The following is a 15883-nucleotide window of genomic DNA, read 5'->3' as shown; positions in this document are numbered from 1 at the left end:
ATCAGCCCTGATCGCTGGCCAGGCCTAGGGACCCCACTCGAATTTGGTGCACCGACCTCTAGTGTGAGTATAATTTAGTAGCACCAAATATAGAACTGCAATGTCCAACTTTCTCCTAACGTGTCTTCAGGAAATAGTGAGATATTCTCTATTATTTAAGAATCTACTGTATCCTGTCCTTGATGAGATGCTATCCTAGTTAAGTTTGAAAAGAACCTTGCATATAATGAACCATTATCTTTCCCAAATCATTATTTAGGTTAGCAGTCTAGTCTTAAAGATCATCATCACAAAAAGCTCTCTCAAATGACTCCACACCGCCATGAGGCCTTGTGCTGCCACTCCCCGGGCACAGGAACTGATCTGCACAGTTTAAAGAGACAGGTAAATTCAAATACTAGTATTAATAACCCCTTTTAAACTCATAGTGCAGCATTTGCTTCTTGGTTTCCTTTTCTATTTCATTAAGCAGCCAGGACAAATGTAAGGTCTTAAAAATCCCAAATTTTGAAAATGGTTCCAGATTTAAGTAACATAAGCAAAGAACAACAAAATTATTGGTCTTCTCAAACATGCACTGATTCAGTGAGACCTATATTTTGGTTAACGACAACTATTAAATTACATTTTAGTAGACTCTAGGCATGCTAAACACTCTTAGTGTTTTAGCATTTTTTCTATTCTGACTACCCATAACAAGTTTTTACACTGCAGAAATCACATTGACTGGTTCCCTCCCAGCCTCCTGCATATCTGAATGGTGGGTGTAAGGCTTAAGATATACCCTTACAGGTATACGCCCACCACATGGATAAAGTTTAACCTCTACCCAAAACACAGTTTCTATGGAATAACTAAGTGCGTAGTTCCCATTTTAAAAATGAACTCTATAACTTTGTGCAGTGTATATGAAATGACACTTTTTAAAAAATCTGAGAATCCCTGCAGCCCTGGAGGCCAGCCAGATGTTCTGATCCAGTGGTTCACACTAATATCTGTAGGGAGATTGAATTCAAGTAAGTCCTTCACAATCAATCAGACTTTGAGAAACATGAAAGAGAGAAAACAAAAAATGAGATCCTGAAAACGATATTGCAAGGTATCAAAAATCTCAAAGGAAACCTGAAGTGGTCCTTGAGGATGATGGCTCAGTGAAAGACGCGTATTTTAGGGCACAGAAGCCTTTACACTGCTGGTCAAAGAAAGGGAAATCTTAGAACTTGGGCGTGAGAAATTTAAAATAAATTTTAGTTATTTCTCCTTATTTGCTTCTACGGAAGCCACTTCTTCCACTTATGAGGTGTCAAGGATGGCAGTTTGTGTACCTCATCTCTCCTTGGAGGGGTTTGTCACACTTTGGAATTAAGTCTCCTTGATTTCCTTGTAAACTCAGCTCTCTGAAAAGTTCAAGACATGATTTTGTTGGCTAGATGGATTGTTCTTGTTAGAATGGGAGTAACATGTGCTTACTGTTTTCTCCATCCTAAGTGGATGAAGAATTTAGGCTTATATTTTGTGTCTTTGCTTTTTTATTTCATTTTTAAAATAATTTCATTGTATTTTATAAAAATACTGGTGTGATGAACTGAAAAAAGCATTAAAACTAGCCCTTCACCAAAATTAGTGCGAAAAGCATTGTTCCAGTGCATGAAGAGTTACAGTAATGACAAGACTGTCCAGTCAGTGCGTGTCATTGTAAACTGTTTATCTACAAGAATATTACTTCTGGAACTTAGACTAGCACAGAAGAGTCATACTAATTCCCACTTGCAGAGGGTAAAGGCAATAGGAGTGGTTAATAAAAATATTTTCACTTATAAAGATTTATTCCATAGCCTATCATATAGCACTGCCAATGTTCTCCCTTTCTAAATTACACTCTTAGCATTTGTCCCAATTTTCCCTGATGCCAGCGTTATTTAGGAATCTTTCAAAATGTTCCTGATTTCATCTGGAAAAGGTATATCAAAATAAACCATAGATTCCACCAACTAGCAGAGGTACTAATTAAATGAAGGCATAATGAGAAGAGAAAGTAGCCTTGAAGACACTTAGCAAACTATTATCTCAGCTTTCCCCTGACAAGTAGTTTCGAAGCATTAATTACTTTAAAGTATGTTCTCTCATAACACTTTTATTATGCACTTATCACTTTGATGCTCTTGTGTCTATCTTCCCCAACAAAATAGCAAACACTTCAAGGACAGTGTTGTATTCATCTTGGTACTTCTCAGTGTCTAGCCCAGTGCCTGGCATACAGGGGCTCAGTGTATTCACATACTGAATGAATCCATACTGAGTAAAATGAATAGATCTGCTAATGGTTCTGTCTAGTGTTCTTGTACCTTTTTCCTCTGGGCCATAGCCTGCTTTACCTCCCCCGCCCCCCTTTCCCTTTTGCGAGTGTTTATAAATAGGTCTCACATAATCTATAACACCAGTGTCTGCCTGGCTCCCAAGTAACCACTACTGTTTGAAGACTGCTGGCAGCCATATCTGCCTGCTCAGCTGGCCTCACACCTAAATGGTAGCATTAAGGCTAAGACAGTTCTGCCTCTCTCCTTTGCCTGGCTGACCTGGCAGCCTGCTTCGGGGTCAGCCTTTGTAGCCAAATATGTTTCCCATAACCACCTCAGGGCCTGGATTTCTATTTGAACCTGCTTATTTTTCTCTCTAATTGGTCATGTATAGCCAAGGATCCACATACCTCAATCCCTGAGCCTCCTCAAGTCACAACAGGTACTTCATCTTATGCTAATATACACTATTTTTACTTTCCTATATGCTGTGATCAACCTTCTAGTAAGATATATTAGGGGAAAGAAAAACATATAAGGAGACTACCATTGAAAGCAGACATTATGTTTTGTCTTTTTGAGTCTTTCAAAATTCCTAACATAATAATATACCCAGAGCAGACACACAATTATTGAATGAGATAATAGGCTGGAGCCTGAATTGAAAGCTCTTCACAAGTCCCCTTCATGAACTAAATCAACTTACATTTATTTTACACTTTAGTTTTCCTTTCTTTGTTCCAACAACTAATTTTTACTTCCCTCACTCACCTTCGTGGGAAAATTAATATGTGTTTTGAAGGGTGATAACTGTGTCTCTGAGAGGACCAAGCATACCTTACAGTTCAATAAGGATCACATTTTCCATAATCATGTATTAACTAATCTCAACGATTCAAATAGATTTAACACTTACCCAGCCTTAGCGACACTTATGGTTTGTTGCTCCATTGCTTCGTGGATACTGGTTCTATCATGCTCTTTGAGGCTATTAAACTCATCGATACAGCAAAGGCCTGCATCTGCAAGCACTAATGCCCCAGCCTCCAAATTCCATTCTCCTGAGTCTTTTACAGCAGTTACCGTCAGACCTAAGGAAACAAGCAGGTTATGTCAGCTTTTATTTTCAAAAGCATATCTTATACCTATGAAGGGAAATAAATACCTACATTTTAAAGGGTAAGAAGGTTATAGAATCAAAGCTTTTATTTGTACTCCACCAAGAATGGATGGCATCAGAACAATTATTTCAGGTTGTTACTAAAAGGTCTTGGAATATCCTATGTTCTGAAATTTTAATAGGCATTAGAAAGTATTTTGTGGCAACCAGAAGTCTTCAAATTTTGTCTCTTCTTGGTAGGTACCCTCACTGAGTGGTCGAAACTTTTAGAAGGAGCTAACAGATCTGCAGAGACCTTATGACAAGAGGTTTTGTACTATGTACTGTTTATAGAGAACTAGAGGCCCAGTGCACGAAATTCGTGCATGGGGGGGTCCCTCAGCCCAGCCTGCACCCTCTCCAATCTGGGACCCCTCAAGGGATGTCTGAATGCCCTTTTAGGCCCGATCCCACTGGAATCGGGCCTAAACGGGCAGTTGGACATCCCTCTCACAATCCAGGACTGCTGGCTCCCAACTGCTTGCCTTCCTGCCTTCCTAATTGCCCCTAACCACTTCTGCCTGCCAGCCTGATCACCCCCTAACCACTCCCCTGCCAGCCTGATTGATGTCTAACTGCTCCCCTGCCAGCCTGTTTGCCCCCAACTTCCCTCCTCTGCTGGCCCGGTCACCCCTAACTGCCCTCCCCTTCAGGCTTGATCGCCCCCAACTGTCCTCCCTTGCAGGCCTGGTCCCTCCCAATTGCCCTCCCCTGATGGCCATCTTGTGGTGGCCATCTTGTGTCTACATGGGGGCAGGATCTTTGACCACATGGGGGCAGCCATCTTGTGTGTTGGAGTGATGGTCAATTTGCATATTACTCTTTTATTAGATAGGATAGAGGCCTGGTGCATGCGTGGGGGCCAGCTGGTTTGCCCTGAAGGGTGTCCCGGATCAGGGTGGGGGTTCCCTTGAGGTGTGGGGTGGCCTGGGCGAGGGGCCTGTGGTGGTTTGCAGGCCAGCCACACACCCTGGCGACCCAAGTGGAGGCCCTGGTATCTGGAATTTATTTATCTTCTACAATTGAAACTTTGTAGCCTGGAGCGGAGCCAAGCCTTCTGCTCGCTCCGTGGCAGCAGCCATTTCTGTTGGAATTTATGTATCTTCTATAATTGAAACTTTGTAGCCTGGAGTGGAGGCCTAGGCCAGCCAGGGCTGCAGAAGCTTGGCTTCCTCCATCGCCGGGGGAAACCCTAGCCTCCTGCTCTTCCAGCTCCGTGGCTGTCGCCATTTCTGTTGGAATTTATCTACCTTCTATAATTGAAACTTTGTAGCATTGAGTGGAGGCCTGGGCCGGCCAGGGTGTGCGGAAAGCTTGGCTTCCTCCATCACCGGGGAAACCCAAGCATCCCTCCTGCTCTCTGTGGCCACAGCCATCTTGGTTGGTTTAATCTGCATACTTGCTTCTGATTGGCTGGTGGGCATGACTTTGTGGGTGTAGTGGAGTGATGGTTAATTTGCATATTACTCTTTTATTAGATAGGATGGTCCAAAGACAGAGAACAGTGAATATTAGTCCAATGATGAAAATGAAAAATTTGCTCCCAGTTACAGAGGATTCCCTTCATAGGTCTTATCTGATTTTAATTTATCTTTTAAACCAGTCAATAAAGCAGAGTGGTCAAAAGCAAAGCCTTTGGAGTCACCTAGACTTGGATTTGAATCTGGATTTGTCATTCTGGCTATCATATAGTAGGGAGTTTCATAACATATCGAGGCCTAAGTTTATCCACATATAAAAGAGGATAACAATGGAAAATATTTTATAGATTCTTTCTTGACTATTTAAAAAGAATATAAATAAAGCTCTTTAAAAGCTGTATGATACAATATGAGTATCTATATATATCTATGTGTGTGTGTGTGTGTACACACACACACACACACACACTAGAGGCCCGGTGCACGAAATTCGTGCACGGGGGCGGGGTGTGTGTGTGTGTGGGGGAGTGTCCCTCAGCCCAGCCTACACTCTCTCCAATCTGGGACCCCTTGAGGGATGTCCGACTGCCCGTTTAGGCCCGATCCCAGTGGGATCGGGCCTAAACGGGCAGTCGGACATCCCTCTCACAATCCAGGACTGCTGGCTCCCAACTGCTCGCCTGCCTGCCTTCCTGATTTCCCTAACTGCTTCTGCCTGCCAGCCTGATTACCCCCTAACCACTCCAATGCCACCCTGATTGATGTCTAACTGCTCCCCTGTCAGCCTGTTTGCCCCCAGCTTCCTTCCTCTGCTGGCCTGATCACCCCTAACTGCCCTCCCCTGCAAGCTTGATCACCTCCAACTGCCCTCCCTTGCAGGCCTGGTGCCTCCCAACTGCCCTCCACTGCTGGCCATCTTGTGGTGGCCATCTTGTGTCCACATGGGGGCAGGATCTTTGACCACAAGGGGGCAGCTATATTTTGTGTTGCAGTGATGGTCAATCTGCATATTACTCTTTTATTAGATAGGATAGAGGCCTGGTGCACGGGTGGGGGCCAGCTGGTTTGCCCTGAAGGGTGTCCCGGATCAGGGTGGGGGTTCCCTTGGGGCATGGGGCGGCCTGAGCGAGGGGCCTGTAGTGGTTTTCAGGCCAGCCACGCCCCCTGGCAACCCAAGCGGAGGCCCTGGTATCTGGAATTTATTTACCTTCTACAATTGAAACTTTGTAGCCTGGAGTGGAGCCAAGCCTCCTGCTTGCTCCGTGGCCGGCAGCCGTTTCTGTTGGGGTTTGTGTATATCTTCTATAATTGAAACTTTGTAGCTTTACGCGGAGGCCTGGGCCGGCCAGGGTGTGCGGAAAGTGGGGGGCAACCCTAGCCTCCTGCTCTTCCAGCTCCGTGGATGCCGCCATTTCTGTTTAGATTTGTTTACCTTCTATAATTGAAACTTTGTAGCCTTGAGTGGAGGCTTAGGCCGGGAAGGGCAGGCGGATAGCTTGGCTTCATCCGTTGCCTGGGAAACCCAAGCCTCCCTCCTGCTCTCTGTGGCTGTAGCCATCTTGGTTGGGTTTATTTGCATACTCGCTCTGATTGGCTGGTGGGCGTGGCTGGTGGGCGTGGCTTATGCATGTAGCGGAGTGCTGGTTAATTTGCATATTACTCTTTTATTAGGTAGGATGGATATATGTGTGTGTGTGTGTGCGTGTGTATACATATATATATGAATAAAACCCTAATATGCAAATAGACCAATCGGCAGCACAACTGAACAAGCTGTCACTATGACATGCACTGACCACCAGGGGGTGCATGCAAAACATGGCGGGCATTGGCCACAGAAGGCAGAACGTGGAACATGGTGGCATCAGCCGCAGCGGGATGATGGAGCAAGTCAGCGGGTGTGCCAGACCAAGGTGGGGTGCTGGTTGCTGTCATCAGGTTGAGCCTCTGGTGGTTACTGAAAATTCTTAGCTCCCGTGCGCCGTGGTCCCACCCGGCACTCACACCTGCTGCCAGCACTGGCCCCTCTTGCACCCACTGCCGGCGCCAGAGCCGCTGCTCGCACCCATTGCTGGCCCCCAGCGCTGGCCCCAATCGCTTGGCGCCATCAGTGGGTGCGAGTGAGCGGTGGCTGCCGGCCCCGATTGCCCCTCAGGGCTTTTCTACCTCCCCCTGCTCCTGAGGGGTGATCAGGGCCGGCAGCCGCCTCTCACACCTGCAGCCGGTGTTAGAGCTGCCGCTTGCACCCGCTGCTGGCACCCTGCGCCAGTCCCAATCACTTGACAACGTCAGTGGGTGTGCGCGGCGGCTGCTGGCCCTGATCGCCCCTGAGGGCTTCTCCACCTCTCCCTACTCCTTGGGAATGATTGGAGCAGCAGCTGCTGCTCGCACCTGCTGATGGTGTCAGCCCTGCTTGCACCCACTGCTGGTGCTGGCCCCAATCGCTCTGCACCATCAGCGGGTGTGAGCAGGGCTGCCAGCAGACAGGGGACAAGGGGCCATGGGGGGAGGGGCCAGGAGGGGGCGTGGAGGATGGTCCGAGACCTGCCCATGTGCCTACTGTAGCCTAGGGGCCCACAGTTCCTTTCAAAGTGCATGAATTCGTGTACTGGACCCCTAGTTTATAATAACTACTGTTGATTAAAAAACTGATAAACCTCTGGCTAGACTGATTAAGGAAAAAATAGAAGACAAAAGCTACAAATGTCAGGAATGAAAGGCGAGACACCATTATAGATCCTATAGATATTGAACTAATAATACAGAAATGAAATGAACAACCTATGTCCTAAGTTTAATAACTTAAATGAAATTGTAGAAATATTTGAAATATATAAACTGTCAAAGTTTATCTTAAAAAAGATAACTTGCATTATCTTATATCTACTTTGAAAATTGACTATGTAGTTAAACATCTTGCAACACAGAAATCTACAGGCTGCAATGACATCATGATGAAGTCTACCAAACATTTACGGAAGAAATAGTAGGAATTCTATACAAAATTTTTAGAACTGTAGAAAAACAAGAAACACTTCCCAACTCAGGTAATGAATCCTGCATTATCATGGTATCCAAAATAGATAAAGATATAGTAAAAGAAAACTACAGACCTGTATTTCTCATAAACATAGATTCAAAACTCCTCAAAAAAAAAAAAAAAGCAAATTAAACAATACATAAAATGGTAATCATAACTAAGTTAGGTTTATTTTGGGAATGCAAGGCTAATTTTCAAAGATTAATCAATGCAATTCACCACATCAACTGAGGAAGAAAAAGCAAACGACCACCTCAATAGATACAGAAATGACACTTGACAAAACTCAACGATCATTCATGATAAAAAAAAATTCTCAGATAACTAAGAAGAGAGGAAACTCCTTTAATTTGATAAAGGGTATTTAAAAAAATCAGCTAACACTTAATGATAAAAGACTGAATGCTTAGAACCCCATACGCTTTCTACCCCCAAGATCAGAACAAGGCAAGGAGATTTGCTCTCAACACTTTTTCTTGAAAAGGAACAACTAAATCTTAAAAAATATATTTACAGACAATAAAATTATGTAGAAAATTTGAAAAATTATAATAAAGCTGCTAGAACTAATAAATGAGTACAGCAAGGTTGTACTAATATATAGACATATGATTAATATACAAAAATTAATCATATGTCTATATATTAGAAAAATTAGAAATTACAATTTAAAAATAATAGATTTATGATAGCATCCAAAAATATGATATACCTGGCTATGATTTTTTTAAATGATGTGTAAGACCTGTATGCAAAAACTACAAAACATTTTTAAAGAAAACTGAAGATGACCTAATCAAATAGAGATATCCCATATTTATTGAATGAATTAAAAATCTCAATATTTTAAGATATTTCCCCAAAGTGCTCTCTGTCCTCAAAATGCTTTATAGATTCAATACAACTCCAAACAAAATCCTAGCAAGATTTTTCTTTTTCTAGAAATTAACAAGGTTATTGTAAAATTTATATGGGGAAGCAAAGAAAACAGAAGAGTCAATCAAAAAATAAAGTAGGAAGTCTCATATGACCCATTTCCAGATTTACTACAAAGCTAGAGCAATCAATTCAGAGTGGTAATGGAGAAAGAATATAAAGAGATAGAACAATGGAATAGAATAGCGCCCAAAAATAGGCCCACACATATATGGTCAAGAATATAAAAGTAAAAGCAATTTAATAGAGAAAGGATACTCCATTCCACAAATAATTGGATAGCCTTATACAAAAAGAAAAAAATCAATCTTGATCCATACTTAATATGTAATACAAAATTAAGTCATAATGAATTAAAGACCTAAATGAAAACTTATGGTAGAAAACATCTGGTTTCTGATCCAGCATTTAAGGAGCTTAGAAGTTACTACTCCATCTTAACACCAAGTAAACTCTCAACAAACTGAGAAATCAATAATTCTGAGATCCATCAGAGAAATGAGGTCGCAGGTCAAACCCCTGCCCCCCAAATTGGAAAGACATAAAGACAGAGAATCACAACTTACTAGAGCAGAAACCTCCATGGGAACCTGTACTGGGACAGGAAAATCTGAACCATAATTCTCAAATTGCTGGAGGCTCAGTGTGGACAATTCTGAGAAGTAAAAACTCCAGGTTCTCACATTAAATATTGACAATTTTTCTCTGATATTATAAGCAAAGAGATGAAAAGTCTAAGAAATAGTAAAAAAAAAAAAAAAAAAAAGTTCCAGAGGTCAAAAACTCTACAAAAGAAATGAAGAATGCCTTTGATGGACTCATTAGTAGACTGGACATGGCTGAGGAAAAAATATCTGAGAGTAAGGATAGTCAATAGACACTTTTAAAACTGAAAGCAAAGAGAAAAAGATGGAAATAACAGAACAGAATATCCAAGAACTCTGAAAACAACTACAAAAGATATAATATACATGTAATTTATGTAATGGCAAATACCAGAAGTAAGAGAAGGAACAGAGCAATATTTGAAGCGATAATATACCCCAAATTAATGTCAGACACCAAACCACAAATCTAGAAAACTCAGAAAAAACAGAGCAGGAAAAACATTAAAATAAAAGATGAAGAAAAAAATCTTGAAAGAAGCCAGAGGGAAAAACACTTACCTATAGAGGAGCAAATATGAGAATAATATCTAACTTCCCCTCAGAATATTTTAATATCGTCTTCAACATACATTAATGCAATAGCATTCATAAGTGATGATATAATCACACTAGGTTCTGCACTGGTTAGATAACATCTATAGCAGGAGTCAGCAAATTATGATCTATGGGCAAAATCTGGCACAGACACCTGTTTCTGTAAAAACAGTTGTTGTTTAACACAGTCATGCTTATTATATATATTGTCTATGGCAGTTTCATATTACAATCAGAGTTTAGTAGTTGTGACAAACATTGAATAGCCCTCAAAATCTAAAATATTTGTATCTGGCCCTTAATAGGAGGTTGCTGACTCCTGTTCTAGGACTTAATGTCTACTTTGAGACATTAAATTTTAAAAGAAATAATACTTTTTAAAAAGGATAAATGGATTATGAAAGGCATGTTAATAATGCCTTAAACTTAAGGAATATAGCATGGGGTATAATTGGCCTTAAAGAAAGACTTAGAGAAGTGAAAATAATGTTTATATATTTAGAGAACTATCCTATAGAAGAAGCATTAAACTGGTGCAACTTCAAGAACAGTGGTCGGCAAAATGCAGCTCTTTGGCCCCTTGAGTGTGGCTCTTCCACAAAATACCAGGTGCGGGCGCGCATGTACAGTGCAATTGAAACTTCGTGGCCCATGCACAGAAGTCAGTTTTCAGCTCTCAAAAGAAATTTCAATCGTTGTACTGTTGATATTTGGCTCTGTTGACTAAAGAGTTTGCCGACCACTGACCTAGAACAACATGTAGAGTTTTACATGCTGGATACATTGAGATGTTTAAAAATGAGTGGACTGCCTTACAAAGTAGTGAACTTTTCCTCAAAGTAACTATTTAAGCAAAAATGAAATGTCCATTTGTCAGAGGTAGTGTAAAGAGGTATTCATGCAATGAACAGATAGCTGGACAAAAGAAAAATTAGAAAACACTGAGATGAAAGAAAGTGAAGATACAACATACCACAACTATGGGATGCATCTAAAGCAGTGCTTAGAGAGTAACATACTCATTAAAAAAAGACATTACAAAAATACTAAAGACCAATATCTCTTATGACTACAAATACAAATATCCTCAACAAAATGCTAGCAAATCAAATTCAGCAATACATAAAAAGGCTTACACATCATGACCAAGTAGTGCAACACCTGAAAATCAACAAATGTAATATCCTTATATTTACAGAATAAGGGACAAAAAGCATATGATCACCTCAACAGAAGCAGGAAAAGCATTTGACAAAAATTCAACAAATTAGGAACCTGATAAAGGGCAGCTACACAAAAACCAGCTAATATCATTCTTAATGGTATAAGACTGAATGTTTTCACATTAAGATTAGAAACAAGACAGAGATGTTCATTCTCACTACTTCTATTCAACATTGTACTGGAGATACTGGAGGTTCTAGGAAGGGCAATTAGGCAAAAAATGAAATAATAGGCACCAGGAAGGGGAAAAAGAAGTAAAATTATCTCTATTTGCAAATGTCATGATCTCGCATATAGAATAATCCTAAGGAATTTACTAAAAATTTATTACAACTAATAAACAAGGTCAGCAAGGTTGAAGGATAAAAAAAGCAATCTTTAAAAATCAATCGTATGTCTATATACATGCAATGAAGAATACAAAAATATATTAAGAAAATACTAATTCCATTTTCAACAGCATAAAAAAAAAAAACCACTTAGGAATAAATTTAACAAAAGACGTACAAGATCTTATACCCTGAAAACTACAAAACATTGTTGAAAGAAATGAAAGATTACTAAAATAAATGAAAACACATCCCATATTCACTGACAGGAATTTTAACACTGGTTAAATGGCAATACTCCCCAAAGGGATCTACAGATTCAATGCAGATCTCAGTTGGCTTCTTTGCAGACATTGACAAAGTGATCATAAAATTTATATGGAAATTCAAGGAATCCCGAATAGATACAATATTCGGGGGTGGGGGGGTGGAGGCCTCAAATTTCCTGACTACAGTGACAATAATCAATACAGTGTGGTAATGACATAAGATATAGATTAAAAAAAAAAAAAGATATAGATCAACAAAAAAATTAATTTTGCAGAAATGAACCCACATATTTATGGTTAATTCATGTTTGATAAGGGTTCCAAGACAATTCATTGAGGAAAGAATAATTTTTTCAAAAGATACTACTGGGAAATTGAACATCCACATACAAAAATAGGAATTTGGACCCCTACCTGACACCATATACAAAAAGTAATTCAAAGTAGATCAAACTTAAATGTAAGGTGCTAAAGGTATAAAATGGTTAGAAGAAAACACAAATATAAATCTTCATGGCCCTTGATTCAGCAATGTTTTTGAGAAATGACATCAAAAGCACAAGTAAAAAAAGTCAAACTAAATTGGACTTCATTAAATTAAAAGCTTAGAGCTGCAAAGGACACCCCCAAGAAAATGAAAAGATAATCCACAGAAGGGGAGAAAATTTTCCCAAACCTGATCAATATGTCTCTGATGAAAGACTTGTATTTAGAATAAAGAACTCTGACAGCTCAATTAAAAAAAAAAGTTACCCAATTTTTTAAAAGGCCAAGGATCCAAATAGACATTTCTCCACAGAAGATATACAAATGGTCAATAAGCAAATGAAAAACACTCAAACATTTTTAGCCCTCAGGGAAATGTAAATCAAAACCACAATGAGACACTACTTCACACATCACCAATGTCTATAATCAGAAAAACTAATAACAAGTGTTTGGAGGGATGTGAAGATATTGGAATGCTCATCCATTGCTGGTGGGAATATAAGTGCAGCCACTTTTGAAAACAGCCTGGTAGTTCCTCATAAGGAGTTACCATATGGATCCAACAATTCCACTCTTAAGACCCAGAAAAATGAAAACATATGCCCCCGCCCCCAACAGAAATTTGTACACAAACGTTCATGGTAGCATAGCTGTTATTTAAAAAAGAAAAAATCACTATGTAGTCATAATAGAGGTACTTGGAGGTAGATTCTTTTATGCTGGATTCAAGACTTGAGCAGGCACAAAACTACCAACCTAAATCCACCAATTAATTGCCTATCAGCTCATTTGAGAAACCTTTTTCCTTCCTATCCTTTCTAGTTTTGGCCTTTTTCAGACAACCCTGCATATAAGGCATCCAATCTCACAAAGCTTACTTGCCTAACTTCAGTCAAGCACATCTCCATTTAGTGCCATTTGTCTCTATAGTAACCAACTAAAAAAGCTGCTGTGTTTAGCAGTGGCTTTGTGCAAGCAGTAGTCTAGCCAAGAGATGTTTTAAAGATTTGAATCCTCTCTCTACTTATGACCACATTTCTCCTGGTTATCTGATGAATGGGAGAGGTGGACAGTTAGAGAGAAAAGAATGGAATGTAAAACATGAGAAGATGTATTATAAGTGGAGAGTGAGGTCAGGAGGAAAACAAGTTTAGAAGGAGCTTCATGTAAGAGGACTAAGAACACAGGGTAAAAAACTAGATACATGAAACAAAATATTACTAAGCATTTCCATTAATATTCTTCTGGTCAGAATGATATTAACATCAACAAATTGTTAACAGCAAACATAATTATGGTGCTTCAGAAAGGACAATGATCTCATTGATAGCTATCCAAAGGGTGTTTAATAACAGGATAGTCCAGCTATGGATAAGGGCTCAGACACAGCTTATATCTTCATCAAAATTGTAACCTAATGGTGGGTAGTGATCAATACAAAACAGTGAAACTGTTATTAGTGAGGGGAAGCAAAAAATGGGGGAGGGGGACACACATTATATAATAAATATGGAAACCATGAAGTGTGAAGATGCATTCCAGGATTCATTTCCCCCTCTCTCCCTTCCCCCCAGTCATCCCTTCTGCAATAGGAGGCTCTACATCTGCAGTGCCTCATGGGGAGATTCCCACAGCTTTGCCTTGGCTTGGGCCTCCTCTCACTCCCAGCATACACCTGGGCCAACTTCATTCATGGAGCTTTGTTCCACAAGAGTTCATCAATCAAGTCATTACTACAGTGTCTGCCAGCCTGTGGGTTCTTCCAGGAAATTATATCAATTGCTTTTTCTACACATAAAGCCCACTTTAAGAATTATCTGACACAGTGGACAGAACAAGAGAAGCTCTCGGTCAGCAATTAAAGGAACAGGTTTCTGAGCACCACTGTTGTCCTTTATTATATGGGGATGATTAACACCTTACCCTCCTACCATTCCAGGATGTTTTGAGGATCAAAATGTTATCTATACATACATACCATATCACCACAGTATGACTCATACTTAATGCACACAAACGATTGGGCTTGAGGAAACCATTTTTTTGGTAGGTCCTATTTTACTACTTAATCCATTGACAATAAAATGGGACCCCCACTCTAAGTAGTTTTCCTAAATGTGGGAAGTCCTGGTATTAGCTGTCCAATATTAACTTTCAAAAGACCATTAGGCCCTAGCTGGTTTAGCTCAGTGGAGAGAGTGTTGGCCTGCAAACTGAAGGGTCCCAGGTTCAATTCCAGTCAAGGGCACATGCCCAGTTCGATCCCCAGTGGAGGGGGTGGGGGTGGCGTTCAGGAGACAGCTGATGGATGATTTTCTCTCATCATTGATGTTTCTCTCTCTCCCTCTTCCTTCCTCTCTGAAATCAATAAAAACATATTTTAAAAAAGACCATCAGATGAAGAAGTTTCATCAAAGCAACCTACTTAAGTATGAACAATGCCCAAAGAATAACAACTCAAAATTCTGGGCACTATACTGAGAGAAAATTATTCCAGCATAGATGATACTTAAGAGTTAATTTTCTTGCTTTTGGCCAGAACCGCCATCTTCCAGCAATTCGCCAAAATGACTAACACAAAGGGGAAGAGGAGAGGCACCCGCTCCATGTTCTCTAGGCCTTTTAGAAAACATGGCGTGGTTCCTTTGGCCACATACATGCAAATCTACAAGAAAGGTGATACTGTGGACATCAAGGGAATGGGCACTGTTCAAAAAGGAATGCCCCACAAATGTTACCATGGCAAAACTGGAAGAGTCTACAATGTCTCCCAGCATGCAGTGGGCATTGTTGTGAACAAGCAAGGTAAGGGCAAGATTCTTGCCAAGAGAATTAATGTACGTATTGGGCATAGTAAGCACTCTAAGAGCTGAGATGTGTGAAGGAAAATAATCAGAAAAAGAAGGAAGACAAAGAGAAAGGTACCTGGATTCAAGTGAAGCGTTAGCCTGCTCCACCCAGAGAAGCGCACTTCGTGAGAACCAATGGGAAGGAGCCTGAGCTGCTGGAACCTATTCCTTATGATTTCATGGCATGATAAGTGGGAAAAATAAAAAAGACTTCTGTGTTGCTAAAAATGTTTTCTCTTAATCGAGTAGAAGTGTGGCATCCCTTCCCCCCAAAGAATAATTAAAGAAAACTTTGTGTCACCCTCCCCCCCCAAAAAAAATAATTAATTTTCTCTCTTAATTTAATTAGCCAAGTTCAATGGTTTCATTCACACCTCTTAAAAAAAAATAATGGTTTAGAAAAAAAAGCAAACAATAACCTAAACCTTTATACCACTTTTATTTAGTAAACAGAAACAGTTCAACAACCTCATAAATGTGTTAAAAGCTCTCCCTTTTCCAACAATGGTAGTTAAGCAGCGTAAATGAATCCACATTGAAGGTCCATGAATCAAGCAAAGGCTCCTTGGAACTCGTGTGCGGTGCCACACATTTTTATTTACTGACAGTTTTAGGCCATAAATTTTTTTGAAAAATCACACTTGATATCCCTTTGTGTTCTCTACTGG

At 40.3% G+C, this 15883-nt stretch overlaps 1 protein-coding gene and 1 pseudogene across 6 annotated transcripts in view; one reads left to right on the top strand and one right to left on the bottom strand.

Moving 5' to 3' along the window:
- The window catches only part of MCM9 (minichromosome maintenance 9 homologous recombination repair factor), a 68953-nt gene that overhangs the window by 19008 nt on the left and 34062 nt on the right, over positions 1-15883 (bottom strand). For 5 of the 6 annotated variants that reach the window (XM_054722258.1, XM_054722256.1, XM_054722254.1 and 2 more), the window contains one exon: positions 3214-3388. In XM_054722258.1, coding sequence (XP_054578233.1) covers positions 3214-3388 — 175 coding nt within the window. Of the gene's footprint in view, positions 1-3213; positions 3389-15883 lie in introns of those variants that run through there. The other variant, XM_054722259.1, reaches the window with a different exon arrangement.
- On the top strand, positions 14931-15403 carry LOC103283551 (60S ribosomal protein L21-like; annotated as a pseudogene).

The sequence above is a fragment of the Eptesicus fuscus genome, chromosome 10 (assembly GCF_027574615.1).
Source record: "Eptesicus fuscus isolate TK198812 chromosome 10, DD_ASM_mEF_20220401, whole genome shotgun sequence".
Lineage (NCBI taxonomy): Eukaryota > Metazoa > Chordata > Mammalia > Chiroptera > Vespertilionidae > Eptesicus > Eptesicus fuscus.
This window is presented reverse-complemented; position numbering and strand designations above follow the sequence as displayed.